This window comes from Hydractinia symbiolongicarpus, chromosome 6, assembly GCF_029227915.1.
Source record: "Hydractinia symbiolongicarpus strain clone_291-10 chromosome 6, HSymV2.1, whole genome shotgun sequence".
NCBI lineage: Eukaryota > Metazoa > Cnidaria > Hydrozoa > Anthoathecata > Hydractiniidae > Hydractinia > Hydractinia symbiolongicarpus.
Genome location: NC_079880.1, coordinates 9,031,713 through 9,048,797, shown reverse-complemented (window position 1 = coordinate 9,048,797; position 17,085 = coordinate 9,031,713). Strand labels below are relative to the sequence as shown.

Here is a 17,085-nt window from a genome sequence, read left to right as displayed (position 1 = left end):
GAAATCGTCCTTGCAACGTAGCAACGTATGAGTGATATATTTAGAAAGAGGCCTACATGTATGACTATTAATTTTTCATTTTTTCACTTCAATTAAATTCACTGTTGTGTATTAGTTTCAAGTGAGAGATTGAATTCACGAGGAAGAAAAATTTACATAATTCATGCATGTAAGATCTGATTGACAGCGCACTGGTTTTTCTATGCTTGTTAACATTTTGGATAATTGGGAAAGTAAAAAAAAAGTTGGTCTAACTCATCTTTGCGATCTGGACACTGGAGTCGCATCACAAAACTTCAATGTTTAATTTAAAAGGGTTTAAAGGGAACTTTACTCTTCACGCACTTCACGTTGTTTCTTTTAGCTGTTGAAATATTATCCACGTTTTTTTCGCGCCAATCTCCTCCTTGGTGCTTTTCTGCACATACTATGCGATAAATGTCGGGTCATTGCAAAACCATCTTACCAGGGACGTTTCGCTAAGTTTTTCACAACAGCTGACTGTTGCTTTAATAAGAACATGCAATATTCGAAGTAAAAAAACTTTTGCCACATGAAAACCGTCATAGATTAGCCGTCAGATTGTCGTATCCTCTTGTAGTATTTTTAATAAATGGCTGAATTAATGATTTGTAAAAGCTGTGAAGCGGAACTTTTATTGATTTGATATCAAATGAATTTTTCCCGGTTAAAGACCACGCGAGATCTATTGTCCCTACCCGAGATACATGTAACCACCGAATTCTGAGTAAAATCAGGCAAATATTTAAAATAAAAGTACCGACTTTTTGAAGAAAGATTTTTTTCCTAGTAATCAAATTTTTGTTTAATATTGCTTGCCCCCCCCCCCCCCCCTGATTTTTTAGGCTCTACGAGCCCTGACAACAATTTCTCATGGAACCAATTTCTCGTCAAAAATTGCTTGTTTAAGTTATCTGTTAAGAAATACCATCAGCAATTATTCTGCATTACATTGCGCTACCTTGTCAAGTTGCTCATTAGGACACTACAGTAATACGAATGTATGCGAAGTAGAACTATTTTTTTATATTCAATGTACACCATAAATTATCAATTTTTTACACTTTCGATTATTCTTTTCACTCGGTCTTTTTTCCTCGGATACACATTTTGCTCCATACTATCTCGTCACTGATGTGAGTTTATTTTGCTATAGCACTAGTGCTTCCATTCTAGTCTGTAAAATACAGTATTGGATAGAGATTTCATCAAAAACAGACGACATCACACCAAGAACACCTGTCCGTCGGAGACCATTATATGGTTGTCCTCCGTCATACGCGCCAATGCTGCGTCGATTTCTGCTTGTGTAATATTGGCATCTGGGTAGTCTCTTTCAACACGTTCGACAACACGTGTTAACGGTAACGTCTGCGCATGCTCGTCACTGAACAGTGAATTTAACGAGGAGCGAAATATTTGGAACCTAAAAAACGATCAAGAGTTATTACAAAAGGTTTTTTTGTTTCATACTACCGTAAGTTTTCTACGTCAAAATTTTCAGGTCTATCCAATTAAGTATCTTTCCATACAATTGCGGAGCCATGAAATCTTACCTTTCATCAGACAATTTGACCGCTTCTTCGGTTTCCATGGATTCGTCGGTTTTAGATTTCTTAGCACGCTTTCTTGATGTGTCAACTAAAAGTGAAAACGTTAATTTATAAAAGGAAATTGAAATAGAATCTACCAAATTTCTCATATTTGGTACGTATGATTTATGAATACTTCGCCTATATCAGACTCAACATCGTAACGACCCAGGGTTGACACTTTAAATGTTCCTACCAGCTTCGCCACCGTCACCATCTTGATCGAAATCATACGGATCATAGCCTTCATCACCAGGTAGTAATTTGCGTTTCTTCATTGATTTGTCGTCACTTTTTTTCGCTCTCTTTTGACGTTTCTTTTGCTTCACCTCCTCCTCTTGCTCCTCCTCGTCTTCTTCATCTTCTTCTTCTTCGGATTCGTCAGTGTTCTTCTTTTTCTTAATCCTTTTTTCTACCTGAAACACAATAATAGAAGAAAAATTGCAACCAAAACAAAGTTTGACATAGCTGTAGTCTATGAAAGGTTTTACTGAATCGTTGCTGATTTGATATTTACTTTACTTTTTAATGCGGTTGCATCTCAACCGTTACAGAAACTTTTTTAGCGTCTTTCCGGGTATGCACCGAAAAGAATATTTTCTCGTTGGTTTACATGCGAAATACTGATCAAATGTAAGGTTATCACTTACCTTGTGGAAATACGCAAATTCTACCATCTCAAGCGCACACTCAGCATCGACCTGCCAAAACAACATAATATAATTCAAGGATTTGCGCAAACATGAAGACGAGAGTATATTTACGATACATTGGTCGCAAATAAACGAGCGAAATACGAGAGAAAAGGTGTATAAGAGAGAAGAAAAAAAATTACCTCCTCAATAGTTTTACTCATCCTAGCTTTAGCATGCGCTGTTGACAAACGAATCATAGTTTCTAGTGTTCGAGCAGTAACCGGTGCCGTCTAAAGAAAAACAAAAAACCCGTTAAGGTTTAAAACGGAGTTCATAGTTTCATTAATTGCGCATTCCTAGATTGTGTAATAGGGGTAGATCCAAAAAAGTAAACTCTGTGCAAATGCTGTTCAAGAGTTAAAGAAGTGTTAAACTGCAAAGAAGGACGTCGCAATGTTGGAAAAGTAAACGCAAAACAGGTGGATATAAAAACAAGCACTGATGAAAACAGGGGCGGCTCTGAATTTCTTATTTTGATTAAGACTTTGTCGTGTGCGAGGTTTGTGATTGAGGTTTGAGATTGGATCGAGCTGTTTATTATTTAAGAGAGAGCATATTTGAAAGAATTCTTTAGTGGTATATGCAAAACAAAAGAAATTACGTGATACTAAAAAATTTTAAATAAAGGGAAATAATTACAATTATACGCATTATAAATCGAATCCAGTGTAATAAGAACATTCTGAGGACATTCGCTGCCGCCTCGAAGATACGATAAACCAACATATCACACTATTATGTATAGGTCATTTAACAGAATAAAAATTTTTAAAATCTCACCTTGGCTTTCTCAGAAGAAACATTCTCTTGATCTCGCAACTCTGCGTAGGCACTGGCGATTAAGTCGGCCGCTTTTTGGCTTAAAGTTGGCTAGAAAAAAATCGGAATAAGAAATCCACATTTAAATAAAAAACACTGAGAAATAACGAAACTGCAAAACCCTGGCAAATACGACATCAACCAAAGACAACAACAACAAAGACAACGACACAACAAAAAAGACAAGAAAGAAAACAAAAAAGACAACAAAGAAAACACCAAAAACACAAACAACAACAACAACAACAACAACAACAACAACAATAGCAACTAAAAAAGCAACTACAAAAGAAAAAACCAAGGCATACGGTACCTTGATATTTTTCGCCACATGGATGTATTTCTTCATAAACGGCATGGAAACAAATCTTTCGTGTTTGCTCTTCTCTCCGTAAAGTTGCGTGTCTTTTTTAGCGTAAACATGCGTGCCTTCTTGTGGCTCATCTTCTTCTACATTGTAGGTTGCTAGTACCTCGTTTGTATCGCCAAATGGCAGAGCTAAAACAGATAAAGACATGACGATTTGGATAGAGGTCGACAATAAATAAAGTTTATTGGAGACTGTATAATTTGAAATTACAAGTCGTTTGCTCGACATGGACGCTTACTGAGGCTTTGTTACACTTCGCAGAGGGGGAATGCAATTCGTCCGAAAAATGCAGTACTACCCGTATTGCATTTTTCGGGCAGGGGTTTAATTTTGTAAATTTTCTGTGTTAAGCATTGTAACATGTTGCACTGGTTAAATTTGTTACATGTATGTTTGTTTGTTAACAAGTGGTTGTTAAGTTTTCTGAGTATGTTTTAAATTATGTCCGCTTTAAGATAATAAACAAAATTCGAAACTGTTCTACTCACGATCGCCATCTTGTTCACCGGGATTTCTGTATCGGTGCATTCTTAGTACATGTTCACTGATCTTTTTATCACTATCTGGATCCATCTAGAAATAAGTAAAGCTTTTATGATAAAATCGAAGCTAATTTTGATCAACTAGAGTAAAATTCACTTGAAAAATAAATCACTCGCATCAGCTGCAGTGTGATAAAAAACATTCAAATTCCTGTGACAGTATTTTAATAAATAAAAACAACATATACCTTGTCGAGCACAATAAAAAGCAAATCAAAACGTGACAACAAAGAGTCTTGCATTCCAATGTTATCCATGGGTGTTTTGTAGGGATCATATCGTCCATACACTGGATTAGCTGCTGCAAGCACACTGCAACGTGCATTTAACTTTGCATGAATGCCAGCCTTAGCAATAGTAACTCGACCTATGTCAAAAACAAACAAATATTATAACACAGACAAGTTGATTATAAGGGAGTGTTTTTGCTTAGCAACATGGTTCTAGCACGTTGTACACCCTTCTCTCCTCTAGCTTCATTGTTACTTTCATTAAAAAACTGATAATATATACCTTATATAATACCTTTTATACACCTTATAAATACCGTATATAATACATACCTTGTTCCATAACTTCGTGAATTGCTGTTCTATCCATATCTGACATTTTGTCAAATTCATCAATGCAAACAACACCCCGATCAGCAAGGACCATAGCGCCAGCTTCGAGGCGGCGTTCACCTTAGATGACAAGAGTAAAGAAGATTAACAGGATTCTATTCCAAAACATAAATTACAAAAACATGGTAAAAATTTGTAGGCTTTTATTAAAACTTCTAATCACTTGTTTTATAAAACAGTCATAAATTCTCATTAAATACAGCTGATGCAAGTATATTGTAATTGGTTCAAACATGTCCTTGGACAATATGATCACGTTCAAAATCAAGCATGTTACAAAAAAGTTTGCTTAAATAAAGCTTCACACTAAATTTATTAAATATTTGTTTATTAAATATCACCATAGGCCTGTTTATTAAAAGAATATAAAAAGAGAAAGCCTCATACCAGTTTCTTGGTCTGTTGTTACAGCAGCTGTCAGACCTACTCCTGATGAGCCACGTCCTGTGGTGGGTATAGCCCTGGGAGCTGTATGCAATACGTATCTTGAAAAATAAATTTAAAAAATCTATTATACATTGTATTTTGATTTAAAAAATGTATGTGCAAGGCTGCAGGAGTATCAGGTATTGTTGCAGAGATGGTAAAAGCATCTGGATATATTGGAGTTGAGCTTATTACAAGTCTTGCTAACCAGATTATAAAGGATGGTGCTATTCCGAGTGAGTGGCAGTCGACTGTAATAGTGAATTGTTTCAAGGGCAAGGGTGATGCATTAGAAAGGGGTAACTATAGAGGTTTGAAGTTGGTTGATCAAGTAATGAAAGTTATTGAAAGAGTGATTGATAAGTTACTTAGAGAAAGAATTGATATAGATAAGATGCAATTTGGTTTTGTTCCAGGGCGTGGCACTACAGATGCAATATTTTTACTCAGACAGCTTCAGGAAAAGTATTTAGGAAAGAGAAAGAATCTCTATTTTGCCTTTGTAGATTTAGAGAAAGCTTTTGATAGAGTGCCACGTAAAGTTATTGGGTGGGCTATGAGAAAATTAGGTGTGGATGAGTGGCTAGTTACGATGGCACAGTCTATGTACAGCAATGCTAGAAGTCGTGTCAGGATTAACGATTCACTTAGTGATGAATTTAGTGTAAATGTTGGTGTACATCAGGGTTCTGTACTTAGTCCTTTGTTGTTTATTCTAGTCTTAGAAGCGCTGTTGATGGAGTTCAGAACAGGTTATTCATGGGAGTTATTGTATGCAGATGATTTGGTTCTCATAGCAGAGTCGATGGAAGAATTAGTTAAAAAGTTTGAGAAGTGGAAGAAAGGACTAGAAGAGAAAGGGCTAAAGGTAAACACAGCAAAGTTTAAAGTCATGATTAGTAGCATCGCAGCCAAGTGTGACCTTGTAGTTGGAAAGTGGCCTTGTGGAGTTTGCAGGAAAGGGGTTGGTAGTAACTCAATTTTTTGTCAGACTTGCAAGCATTGGGTACATAAGAAGTGCAGTAGTATTAGTGGAAGGTTAAGAGCTGACATACAGTTTGTATGCAAGCGTTGCAAAGGTGAGATTATAAAAAATGAAGTATTTCCAGCTTCAATGATGTACAACAATGGCTCGTTAGAGATAGTTGAGAACTTCTGTTACTTAGGTGATATGTTGGGCAGTGAAGGGGGTGTTGGAAGAAGTGTTACTTGCAGGATAGGTTCTGCTTGGAAAAAGTTCAGAGAGTTACTCCCTTTGTTGACTAGCAGAGTCCTGTCAATTGAGGTAAAAGGTAGGTTGTATGAGGCCTGTGTAAGAAGTGTTATGTTGTAAGGTAGTGAGACATGCGCAGTGAAGCAGGAAGATCTTGACCGTTTAGAAAGGAATGATATGAGAATGGTTAGGTGGATGTGTAACGCCAGTCTGAGAGACAGAAAGAGTTCAAATGAGCTAAGAAGCAGGCTAAGTCTCCGTAGAATTGAAGATGTTATCCAGATAAGAAGATTGAACTGGCTGGGGCACTTGGAAAGAATGGAGGAGGATAATTGGGTAAGAAAGTGTAGCGACTTGATAGTTCCTGGGGCAAAGCCCACAGGCAGACCGAGAAAGACTTGGCAGGAGGTTATAAGGACAGACTTGATACAGAGGAAGTTGAGTTTAGATCTAACACAGTCTAGATCAGATTGGAAGAGGGTCATTAATATACCCCGTCCAACCCATGCTAGCATGGAAAACGGACGTTAAGCCGAGAATGATGATGATGATGATGATGACGTGAAGTGCAAAACTCTTCGGTTTGCCGTTAAGAAATTTTTACGTTGTGTAAATTTTATAATCCAACCAACCTCAGTAGTTGTGACTTTGCAGTAGATGGATCTCCAACCATCAATATATTGATATCTCTGTATTAACATGTAACAAAATTAAATAACGTGCAGGAATACATACAAAAAATACATAAAAAACATGAGTTACAGATTCTGACTTTATTTACAACATATTTTGGTTTATGGCAAAAACACTAACAGTGGGAAAGATGATGAAAATGTTTAAAACAAAAAAATATACATAAAATATATATATATATAAATGTATATATTTATATATATTGCTTTACCCTCTTAATCTTGTTCCATTATCCAGCACTTTCTCACAGCCACCCAATAAAAGGCATAAAATTGCTTTTTTAATATACATGTGCCCATGTATAGAAGGTGCTAATGATTTGGCAAGTAACTCGAAGGTATCCTAAAAAGATTTGCAGATATCCTTAGACAACATTAAAAATACTACTTTTATTGGGTTGCAAAAAGAAAATGCAACGAACCAGTATGTTACAAAGCATGCGAAGAATTTATTTACCTGTTTACTTCGTGAAAATTTTTTAATTTTAGTCAAATCTTCAGGTGAAAAGTTTGGTTGGACTTCTTTGCTCATTACTTTTACATTGTTAGCGATGAGGATTGTTCTGTAAAAAAAGTGAAATAAATAAATCTAGCATGCAATTTATTTTCTTGGCTGTAGATATCACATTGAGGCATGGCAATTTATACAACTGATCACCATAACAAAAAAAGTCACACCTGAATGTGCCAGGTGTAAACCCTTGACGTTTTGAAGGAAGACATCGGTATATACCAATCACCTGAATACGATCTCCAGGCTATAAAGAGAAAAAAAAATCTACCACTTAAGAAGAGAAAACTTTCACCAAGTCATGGTATAGATAGTCTGTTTATCTAGCTAGATACATTCTAGATAAAAAAAAACTGTATAATGCATAACATGCTCTTATTAAATTAGAATTCAGTGATCAACAAATCATTGTAGGTATATAGTTCAAAACGTTCTAATTTATTCTGCACATAATGGCTTTTTTTAAAAAAGGATGAAGACGGTGACCACAGAAACTTACAAACAAATCAAATCAGATAACACAAATTTTATGATTTTTTTGATCAGATCATTAGGCAGAATAATACATAAGACATACACAACATTGGATTATGATTTTCAAATATTAAACTACTTATATTTTCACATATGGTTTAAATAAATAGCACAGATTTAACTCAAATTTATCAAACCCTGTAACGAAATATAACATGCATACTTTGCATTTATCCACCAAATCATTATCAACAACTATATCGACAGATCTTGGAAGTTGACCAGCAGGAGCTTTTTCAGGCATTTCCTAAAAGGGTTTTACAGAACAGTTTAAAGAATGGACAAAATTATTCATATTTTATGAAGTCTACAGATTTTAGAAGTTTTGTATAGTTTGGAAAAATTAATGTATTAGATCAGTGGTATTAATAATACCACTGATCTAATCTAAAATCTAAAATCTAAAAACAAAAATCTTCAAAATCAGGCCTTTGTGCATCTTTGATTATGTAATTTAAAAACTGAAAAAATCTGGGAAATTAAATGGGTGTTTATTGAATGGTTTGACTTATTAGAAAGCTCTTAAAAAAGAGAATCAGAAAATTGCGGATGTTTATATCTATTTATCGATTTAGATAAAAGCTGTCTAAGTTCATCAAATGACTTTTGGCAAAAAACCCTGCTTTTGAACCTGTAAAGATTTTACTACTTGTCACATAATTACAGGTAATACCTGGATGGTAAATGTTTGGTGATCTTTGTACACAGATAAACCATACTCAGTTTCCAATGGATTACCATCTTCATCTTTAGTAGGATAAACAGTTGAGCTTGGGAAAGCATTTAAAGACGTCAAATCAGTGTAGCGCCTGTCTGTAGTTTTCTTTGTTTTGGGACAGTAATGAACGCTTCGGACAACTTTTGGACTGACAAGTGAACCTTTAAAAAACAATGTCAAACACATCCAAGACATCTGTTTATAGTTCATTCTCTGCTTTATCTAAGTGTTAAGTGCTCAAAGTATGTGTCAGCAAACGATGACTCAACTGTTTTTAACAGGGAATGTTCAATTTTTTTTTTTTGCTAGACAACCGAAGACAACAATAAACACATGGAAAATTTCTGGAAATTCACTACGGCAGCAGGCTAAAAATGTGGTATGGCAGGATGCAAACATGTGTAAATAGCTGGCTGGCTACTTGACAAAATATTTTGACAATTTATCATAAATATATTCCACAATACATTAATAATGCTGTGCTTCTGTTTTTGTGTTATGTCACTACATATTAGTACAATTACTATCCATAATTATGAAATAACTTTTGTAGAAAACAGTCTTACATTTTGTTACTATTCCTTCACAACAAACAAGATTTCCAAGATTGCGGGCATTTAACGTCCTGGGTGAGACATGTTTTGATCCAAAGCTAGAACATGTGAGAGTAAATATCATCATGTGAATATTATTATGTGAATGTATAATCACACCTATATTGGTAATCAACAGTAAAAAATCATTAAAAATTTTGCTAGATTAAAATGTTATGTGCGTGTTTAACATGGCCAGCATGACAGCAACAATGTAACTATTAATTGAGACTATACATTTGTCTTACAATGACAGTTTATGACATATTTGCATCTTCAGTCAGATTAAATTATTGTGTGCAACTAAAAAGAAGACAATTTATTATTTAACTTTGAAAGAGGTTCTTTAAGAGTTTGTGAAGAAATTAATGTTTAATGGTTGTGCATTTAAATGAACTGATTTGTTACCTAAACACAACATTACAGCATAATGTCATTATTACTGTTTCTTACTACATTACAATACATTTTCATTGAAGAAGAACATGTTGTCAAAGTCATTGAGTTAGCATACAAAATAGTAAACATACCTCCCTTCAAATCCAATATAAAATTCTTCATGTTTCTTGGCATACGTGGTATCAGCGGAGCCAACAAACTCTTTGAGGGCGTTTTGAAAACCAATCAACTCTTCAAACGCTTCATTTAACACACTAACAAGTTAACATAGACATTAGTACTAATTATATATTAGTTCACAAAAAATATCAGAAAATTATAAATTTAATATCCACCACCTACCTAATTTTATGTTAAAGTCACATAAAACTCCTCTTGTGTTATCTCGTAGATTAAAAATTATGATCAACTAATGAAAGTTTTTATCAAGAATAAATTAAGGCTGGCATTAGTTAATAGAGCTTCTAAATCAGCATATGCTATGGGAGCCAGTTGGTTTTCAGTACCACCTTTAAAATATGTAAGTAATACAACACTTCTTGAAGCCACAGTATTCTTGTTATGCCATGACCAAATTGTTATCCCATTGCCAAATAAATCATTTCAAGAAAGGAAGTTATTGAAAATATGCTATATATAATTTAAATTGCTTTCCTATTATCTGTTTATGTAATCTTTTTGCACCTCTTTGATTTTTACTTTGTGATAGCCACCCAACACTAACATTATTACTTTATACATAACTATTTTTTTACCTTACTGCTCTTTCTTCATTCTTACTGCGCAGGTCATTTATATTTACAACCAAACGGTAATCATTTCTTTCAATCATATCTCGAACTTTTGCATGATAAAACCCTTGATCCGCCTAAGAAACAATAATAATTAGAAAAACACACCGTTAACTAATTGATTAATTGAAGAGCTGGTACTTATTGAATAACAGCAAGCTTGATTAGGTAAGCTAAAAGAAGGTTTGGTATAATTTATTTATTTAAAGGGGCACTCCAGTGAAAAAAAAATATTTGAAAAAAATGTTATTTCGATAAGACAATACATAAATATGTCAAAGTAAACCTTTTACAATCGTTAAAAATCTTTAATTATACCTTAATCGGGTCTGTAAACATCTTCAAGTTTAAATAAATTTGCAAGGTCGCGTAAAGTTGAGAGGACTTGGTCCGAATAAATAAGCATACTTTACATAGTGCAGAAAGTCTGTGAGCTCAGCAGCACACCTTCTAAAAGTTTGTTTACTTATTGTTTACAATGTTTGTTGATAAGACGTCTTGTAATAATGACGAAGATTATTACTTAGAAAACATAGAATCAGATAATTCTCTTCATGAAAAAGACTTTACAAAGCTACAGCCACACGATTCCGAACCTATTGTGTCTCACAAGGGAGAAATTAATAACGGTGCAAAGTGACAGGGTGTCTTTTACTGACTCAAAGTAACGCTCTTAGCAAAATATTTTCTTTAAAAGAAATAAAAAATATAATTAATAGCTTTTTTTAACATTCTTTTGTCATAAAACTTATCATTTGCTTCAGTATAAACACTTTCTTACTTTAACAAGCCAATTTATTTTTATTTCACAATTCAGCAATATTTTTCATCCGCACGGGCCTTTTTGCGAACAAATGCAAATAAATTTTATGTAACGTTTTCTCTGTGATGGAGGATCAAATGTGTGACCGAAAGATCGAATAATGTTCAAGTCGTGATAAGTTGGTAAAACGGGGGTATTGATATTGTATAAATAAAAAATCATTCTTATGATTATGGTAGGTCATAAATGCGATGCTGAAGGTACTGATTTATAAGTAGTTGTTTTGACAAAGCTGTTTTAGAAACTGCATTATCAGCATTACATGCAGCCTTAAACAGCTACAAAGATTGAAGAAAATGGGTACATTTACACCCTGAAAAAATTCCGCATGTCCTTCCATCAAAAAAGCTCCTTTTTAGAAAAACAAAGAATAGAAACTTGTGCGCTACGAAAGATGCAAGTGTAACTAGAAAACTTTTTTGTCTGTGTTTGTATTGGAAATTGGTATGTTCTTTTATTTAATATAAAAATGAGCAATCCGTTATTTGGTTGTGTATTGTGGATATAAGTACAAATAAATTGCAAGTAAATTCGTATCAGACTTCTTTTTTTTCTCCCTTTAACTGTCATGTTAGGCGCTATTGAAAATTTGTTGACAAAAACAAAACAGAAAAATAGCTGCCTCTTTTTCTTTTCTGTCTATTTGTGAACATATTTCATCCCCTGATATGTAAAGCTCCTTTTACATTTTATCTTCAAATCAAGTTTTCTGCCACTTAAAAGGCATCAGAAACTTTATTTCTGATTGTCTTATTACTTGCCAAACAAATATTTCCAAAAGGGGCCAGGGCTTACATAGGGAGTCCTGGAGTATTTAATGCTCACTTTGAGCTACACAGAACCAAACAACTCATACAAGGGCCCACACACATTTTGCCATCTCCCCGATTTCTCCTACATGGCCTGGGTAAGTCAGGCTATGGTAACATTCACTCACCCATATTGAATCGCTGTCATGAGGAATGGAACCCTGGTCTCCTCCAGAAAGTATGAGAGTTATAACACGTGGGTACCGACTCGCTGAAAATGCCGTATAGGTGAGGGCAGCTGCGGGCGTTTTTTGGGGTTTTAATGTTTTTGTCTGTACCCGCGCTGTAAAGCCTGGACCCGTCTGAAAGTGACTGAATTGCACCCGAAATGCAACTCATTTTGTCGAGAAGGACGGTGCTGTTTTGTCGTTGTACTTACAGTTTATTATTTGTGGGATTTTATTACAGCTAGCTATATTATATTGAAAAAATGATATAAAAAACAGTCTTCCACTACCACCGCTCGACATTAAAAGAATAAGTTATACATGTTAATATATGTTATTTTGGGTTGATTCGGGCAAAATTTTAAGTTTTTTGTTGGCGCCATTCTTAAATCCATTTGTTTGTGGCATTAGTTTCCCCTTCCCTTTTTCTTTAAAACAACACCTAAATGTCACATTATATGCTCAAGCTAATAAATAAGCTAGGTATCTAGCTACCTCAGTGGGCTTTAGCTATGGCGGCAAAGGCAAACCATGAAAATAGCTGTTTAATCATATTCTAATTTGTTAACTTACATCATCGTCCAAGAATTCTAAATACTGTCTTTGTATATCACGGAGATTCTGATCAACATTAGCATCCATTATGTTGGTGAAAGTTATGTGTATACTAGCTTAGTTTTGAGTTTAAGTGTAGCTGGCTAGCTCGCCAACAACCTCACAAGAAAGCAATTTGTTTATGATACTCAACTTTCCCGCCTTTTCTCAGCTGGGTTATGTACATAAGTTCCTAACGGCTTTCGTCGCCCTTTAATTTAACTATGCCGAATGGGTCAGGATTATAACAGTGCGCGGAGTCAAACTCGTTCCCAGAGCCAAGAATGTTGAATCCGGCAGGAACCAACACCACAAGCCTATTCATTTGGAAGGATAAATTTCTTCTTTCTGCATTATAAAAGGCTTTTAAACTGCAAAATGTCTCAGAATAAGGGAAAACTGGGAAAATCTCGCTGATCCTTCGTAAATAAACCTGCCTTATTTCTATTGTCATATATAAAAAACTATACTCATGTTTTTCCTTTTGGCATATAACATATTAATATATTGTGGATTTCTGTGTCACTTATGCCTTCATTATAAAAGATTTGTATAATAAAATAACATCGTAAAAAATGATCATGTGTGGCAAAACGTTTCTTACTTTGTTGATAACAGTAAAAAGAACAGTTTCACTCACAGTTAATGTCATTGTGATGAAGGGAGTGTTTCCAGTAGATCGATTTTTCCCTTTAGATCTGGTAAGTATTTAAGTTCTTGTGACCATGTGTATCACTATAGCAACCCCAAATTGCAGTTTTTGAATTCCAAAAATTAAAAAATGTCACTTTTTCGAGAAAACCAATACTCTCAGCAAGAAACAATTTTTCAGGGTTTTGCTTTATTAGGTGTCAAAAAGCTACGAAGATTCGTAAATTTTCAGCATAAAATTGCATAGAAACAAACGTTACAAAGCCCAGTATTCGTAGGGAAAATTCAACATTTCGTAGCAGCAGATATTGCAATGGATTTACTGTAAGAATTTTAGGAGAGGATGTTTATAAAGAAGAAACCAAGCAGTATAGATATGCATATATATTCAGTGAGTTTGCTGCCATCCATAGGACAGATGGAATGAACGCCTCGTGAAGTTGGTTGAATGTTCACTTTTGAAGATTCCAATGACGCCAACCAGTTCTCACTGCATTTAACAACATGCGAGTATCATTCTTAGAGCACTACCAACAACTATTTTCATTTTCTCAAGAACAAGCTTTGTCTTCCTCAAGGAAGAGTAGAGTGAAATGTCATCTGCAAATAGGGTAAGTTTGTTGAGATTCGTATTAAGCATGCCACTCATTATTATTTAGAAAGAACTGGATCCAACCAGGGGCGGCGCCACTAGAAGGGCTGGTATGGCTTCAGCCCCAACCCCCCACCCCCCCCCCCCCTAACACACACACACACACTTTTTTGCTAAGTAATAACTTTTTATTTTCTGCCTATAAGTGTCTCTATCACTGCAAGAAAATTGATGTTATCCAAGCAAGCTGCAGGCTATCTCACTAAATAATTTTTTATTCAGTGACGTATATCAACAAAATCAGTACGTAATAAGCTTTTCTGAAGTCCAACGTATAGCCGTTTTACGTGTTTTAGGACTCTAAAAATGCGTTAGCTTCAAAGGGCTTCGCCCCTGCACCCCACCTTGAACCCTGCTGTTTCGGCAACTCGCTTCGCTCGTTGATTGTCACTATAACCTCCCACTATGCCTAAGCCCCCTTTCTCGCTTTGGAAATTGTGGCGCCGTTCCTGCCAAGACGTGAGTCTTGCATGAAACCGCATAACAACTAAAGTAACAATTCTAACCAACGAATTCTACGAGCAAATTGTAACATTATTAACTTTAGCAACCACAGATTGATATATGTGTTCCCTGGTGGCCAGAGGGTGACGGACCTGAATGGATAGTTGTGAAAAATAAAGACTTCAATATGCATCAGAAATCACGTGACCCAATCCCGCTGATCATTGATTTAGGGTGAAAAGAAAAAATTCTAGGGTTGTTCACCAAAAAAGGTAGTGTCGAGGTTTATGCTGCCAATAAATAAAAAGGAAAAAGTATTCAATAAATGCCATGGTTATTTTATGGGGATGGTATAACTGGTAGTAAGATTGGATGAATAAAACAGATAAAAAAGACGGTTCCTGGTTGTAGAAGAACTGATTGAGACAATATGATTAGAAAAAAATGGTACAGTTTCAGAGGTGCTGAAGTCATAAAGAGAAGTAGGTCGAAGAAAGGTAAAATAATCAGCCTAATGAATGTCAAAAAGAAAAAATATTTTCTGAAAGCAAAAATATTAACAAATAGGTAAATTACGAGGGTTTTTGCCAATATACACTTCCAGGTAGTGAAGAATAAAATAACGCTATAGAAAAAAAGATTCGTGGACGATGCAGCAGGGATTGACTTAAACAAATATAAGATTCATTGGATTTTTAAAAAAAGTTTATCGAAACACAGGAGAGTATTTTCTTGCATAGAGATGCCAAGAACGTGTTTATGAAAAGAACAACCCTTACAATAGGAAGGAAAGAAACATAACTAGCTGCCATAAGAGAAGCTTATTGATGGATCAAGGTTTGTTTTACAAATTACATGTATATCAGGTGCGGAATTAGTTAGATATGATTCCTCACGAAAAAAGTTACTGCGAAGACCACGAATATTACAAAATGAAAGAGACAAACCTAGTTTTTTCTTCTCGTTCTGGAAATTCTTATTAGTTTCTGCAAAGTTTCGATATCCTACTCCATTTGTTTTTCGCATTGCGCATGTTTACTTCATGTCCTTCATGTAGAAAAAGTTGGAGACTTGATTCTTGCATAATTCGGTTCTCTAAATGTGTACGTTAGATTAGGCGCCCGGGCACTTATTTAATATCTCACGTCCAAGGGTAGGCGCATAACAATTTTTTTTTGTCCTTTCTGGAATAAAGCATACCTTTTGCCTGAAAAAGAAAGGGTTCCCGTAGAGGTTCTTCAATTAGTTATCTAATAAAGTACTCACCTCCTTCATAGCCGCTTATTAAATATTTTTGGTGTTGCAAGTGTCACCTATTTGAGGGGGCACTTAATCGAGCCTTTACAGTAACAATGACCAATTCAGTTAATTCGCAAAATTGAATGCCTGTAAACTGGTGGCAATTGTATGCAAATAGAACACAGCTGGATTTCCTTTATATTTTCCTAAAAAACGCTTTCCTAAAATAATAAAAATTTAGAACAAAAAGAGTCCCTTAAGAGCTCCAAAAAGAGTGATGAAAGTATGAGTGTTCTGAAGCTGACGTCTTGATTTGAATAATGTTCAATAGTGTTAGAAAATACAATTCGGGAACCCGGCGTTGCCGGGGTAAGCCGCAAGTCAAGGTGTGACCCGGCGTGGAACTGTGGAGCGCTTGAGAAGAGCCGTAAACTGTGCCACACTATCAGGTGCAGGGCTTTAAAACAGTATACGGTATGTCGTAAATCAAGTGAAGCGCATACACCGTTAAAGTGTTGCAACTGTAACATAATTTTCAAAAAATAACTTTCCTGCAACGATAGCTGAAATAAAAATAGTGTTTCCAAACTGTTGTTACCTCGTGATAGCAAAAACAATGGATCAATATTAATTTAATTTGCGGAATAAGTTTTTAATATAATTAAAAATTGTTATTAAATTAAAAAAATAAATAACTATATAGCAGACCCAACTTCAACATAAAAATAAATAACAATATACCGAACTGAATAAAAACTTTAAAAGAATAGGATGAAATAAAGATAGCTATAGCTAGCTGCCTTAAAAGCAGGATGCTTCCTCAAAATCTATGTTTATAGCTAGCTAGCTGCCTTAAAAGCAGGATCCTTCCTCAAAATCTATGTTTATACCTACCTAGGCAATCGTGAATGCGCCATTTAACGGAAAAGGTTATGAACTATTCATTCTGTAGGAGGTCGCCGGATTCAAGAGCTGATTTTCTTGCAGTCATAACCATTTTTCCAACATTCAGCAATAAAATGTCTAAAATATTTTCCAGCCCCCTTTTTTATTCCAACCTTTCCGTTTATTAAGTTTACAGGAATTTTTCAATCATCCCATCTCCCCATACCTGCAGACAATGACAGAGAGATTCTCCTTGGTCCATATATTTATTAGTAGTTTAAC

The 17,085-nt window shown here is 35.0% G+C and overlaps 1 protein-coding gene across 1 annotated transcript; it reads right to left on the bottom strand.

Annotated features, from left to right (window-relative positions):
• Positions 1 to 1,025: 1,025 nt before the first annotated feature.
• LOC130647955 (DNA replication licensing factor MCM3-like) lies at positions 1,026 to 13,123 on the bottom strand. The gene is made up of 21 exons (XM_057453964.1): positions 12,912 to 13,123; positions 10,504 to 10,616; positions 9,880 to 10,002; positions 9,323 to 9,408; positions 8,712 to 8,917; positions 8,202 to 8,285; positions 7,672 to 7,751; positions 7,451 to 7,556; positions 7,206 to 7,336; positions 6,934 to 6,990; positions 5,050 to 5,147; positions 4,603 to 4,722; positions 4,228 to 4,406; positions 3,986 to 4,070; positions 3,441 to 3,625; positions 3,089 to 3,178; positions 2,449 to 2,538; positions 2,264 to 2,314; positions 1,810 to 2,029; positions 1,578 to 1,662; positions 1,026 to 1,447 (listed from the first exon to the last, which is right to left on the bottom strand). Exons 1-21 carry the CDS (start codon positions 12,978 to 12,980, stop codon positions 1,246 to 1,248), a joined length of 2,460 nt encoding a protein of 819 aa, XP_057309947.1. The 5' UTR covers positions 12,981 to 13,123; the 3' UTR covers positions 1,026 to 1,245.
• Positions 13,124 to 17,085: the final 3,962 nt, after the last annotated feature.

Bases quoted from the DNA above. Each gene is read 5' to 3' on its own strand.
- LOC130647955 (XM_057453964.1), bottom strand. From the start codon at position 12,980: ATGGATGCTAATGTTGATCAGAATCTCCGTGATATACAAAGACAGTAT. The intron at 10,617-12,911 runs GTAAGTTAACAA...ATTGTTTCTTAG, and splicing joins TAGAATTCTTGGACGATGAT to GCGGATCAAGGGTTTTATCA. The intron at 6,991-7,205 runs GTAAAGCAATAT...ATGTTAATACAG, and splicing joins AATGGAACAAGATTAAGAGG to AGATATCAATATATTGATGG.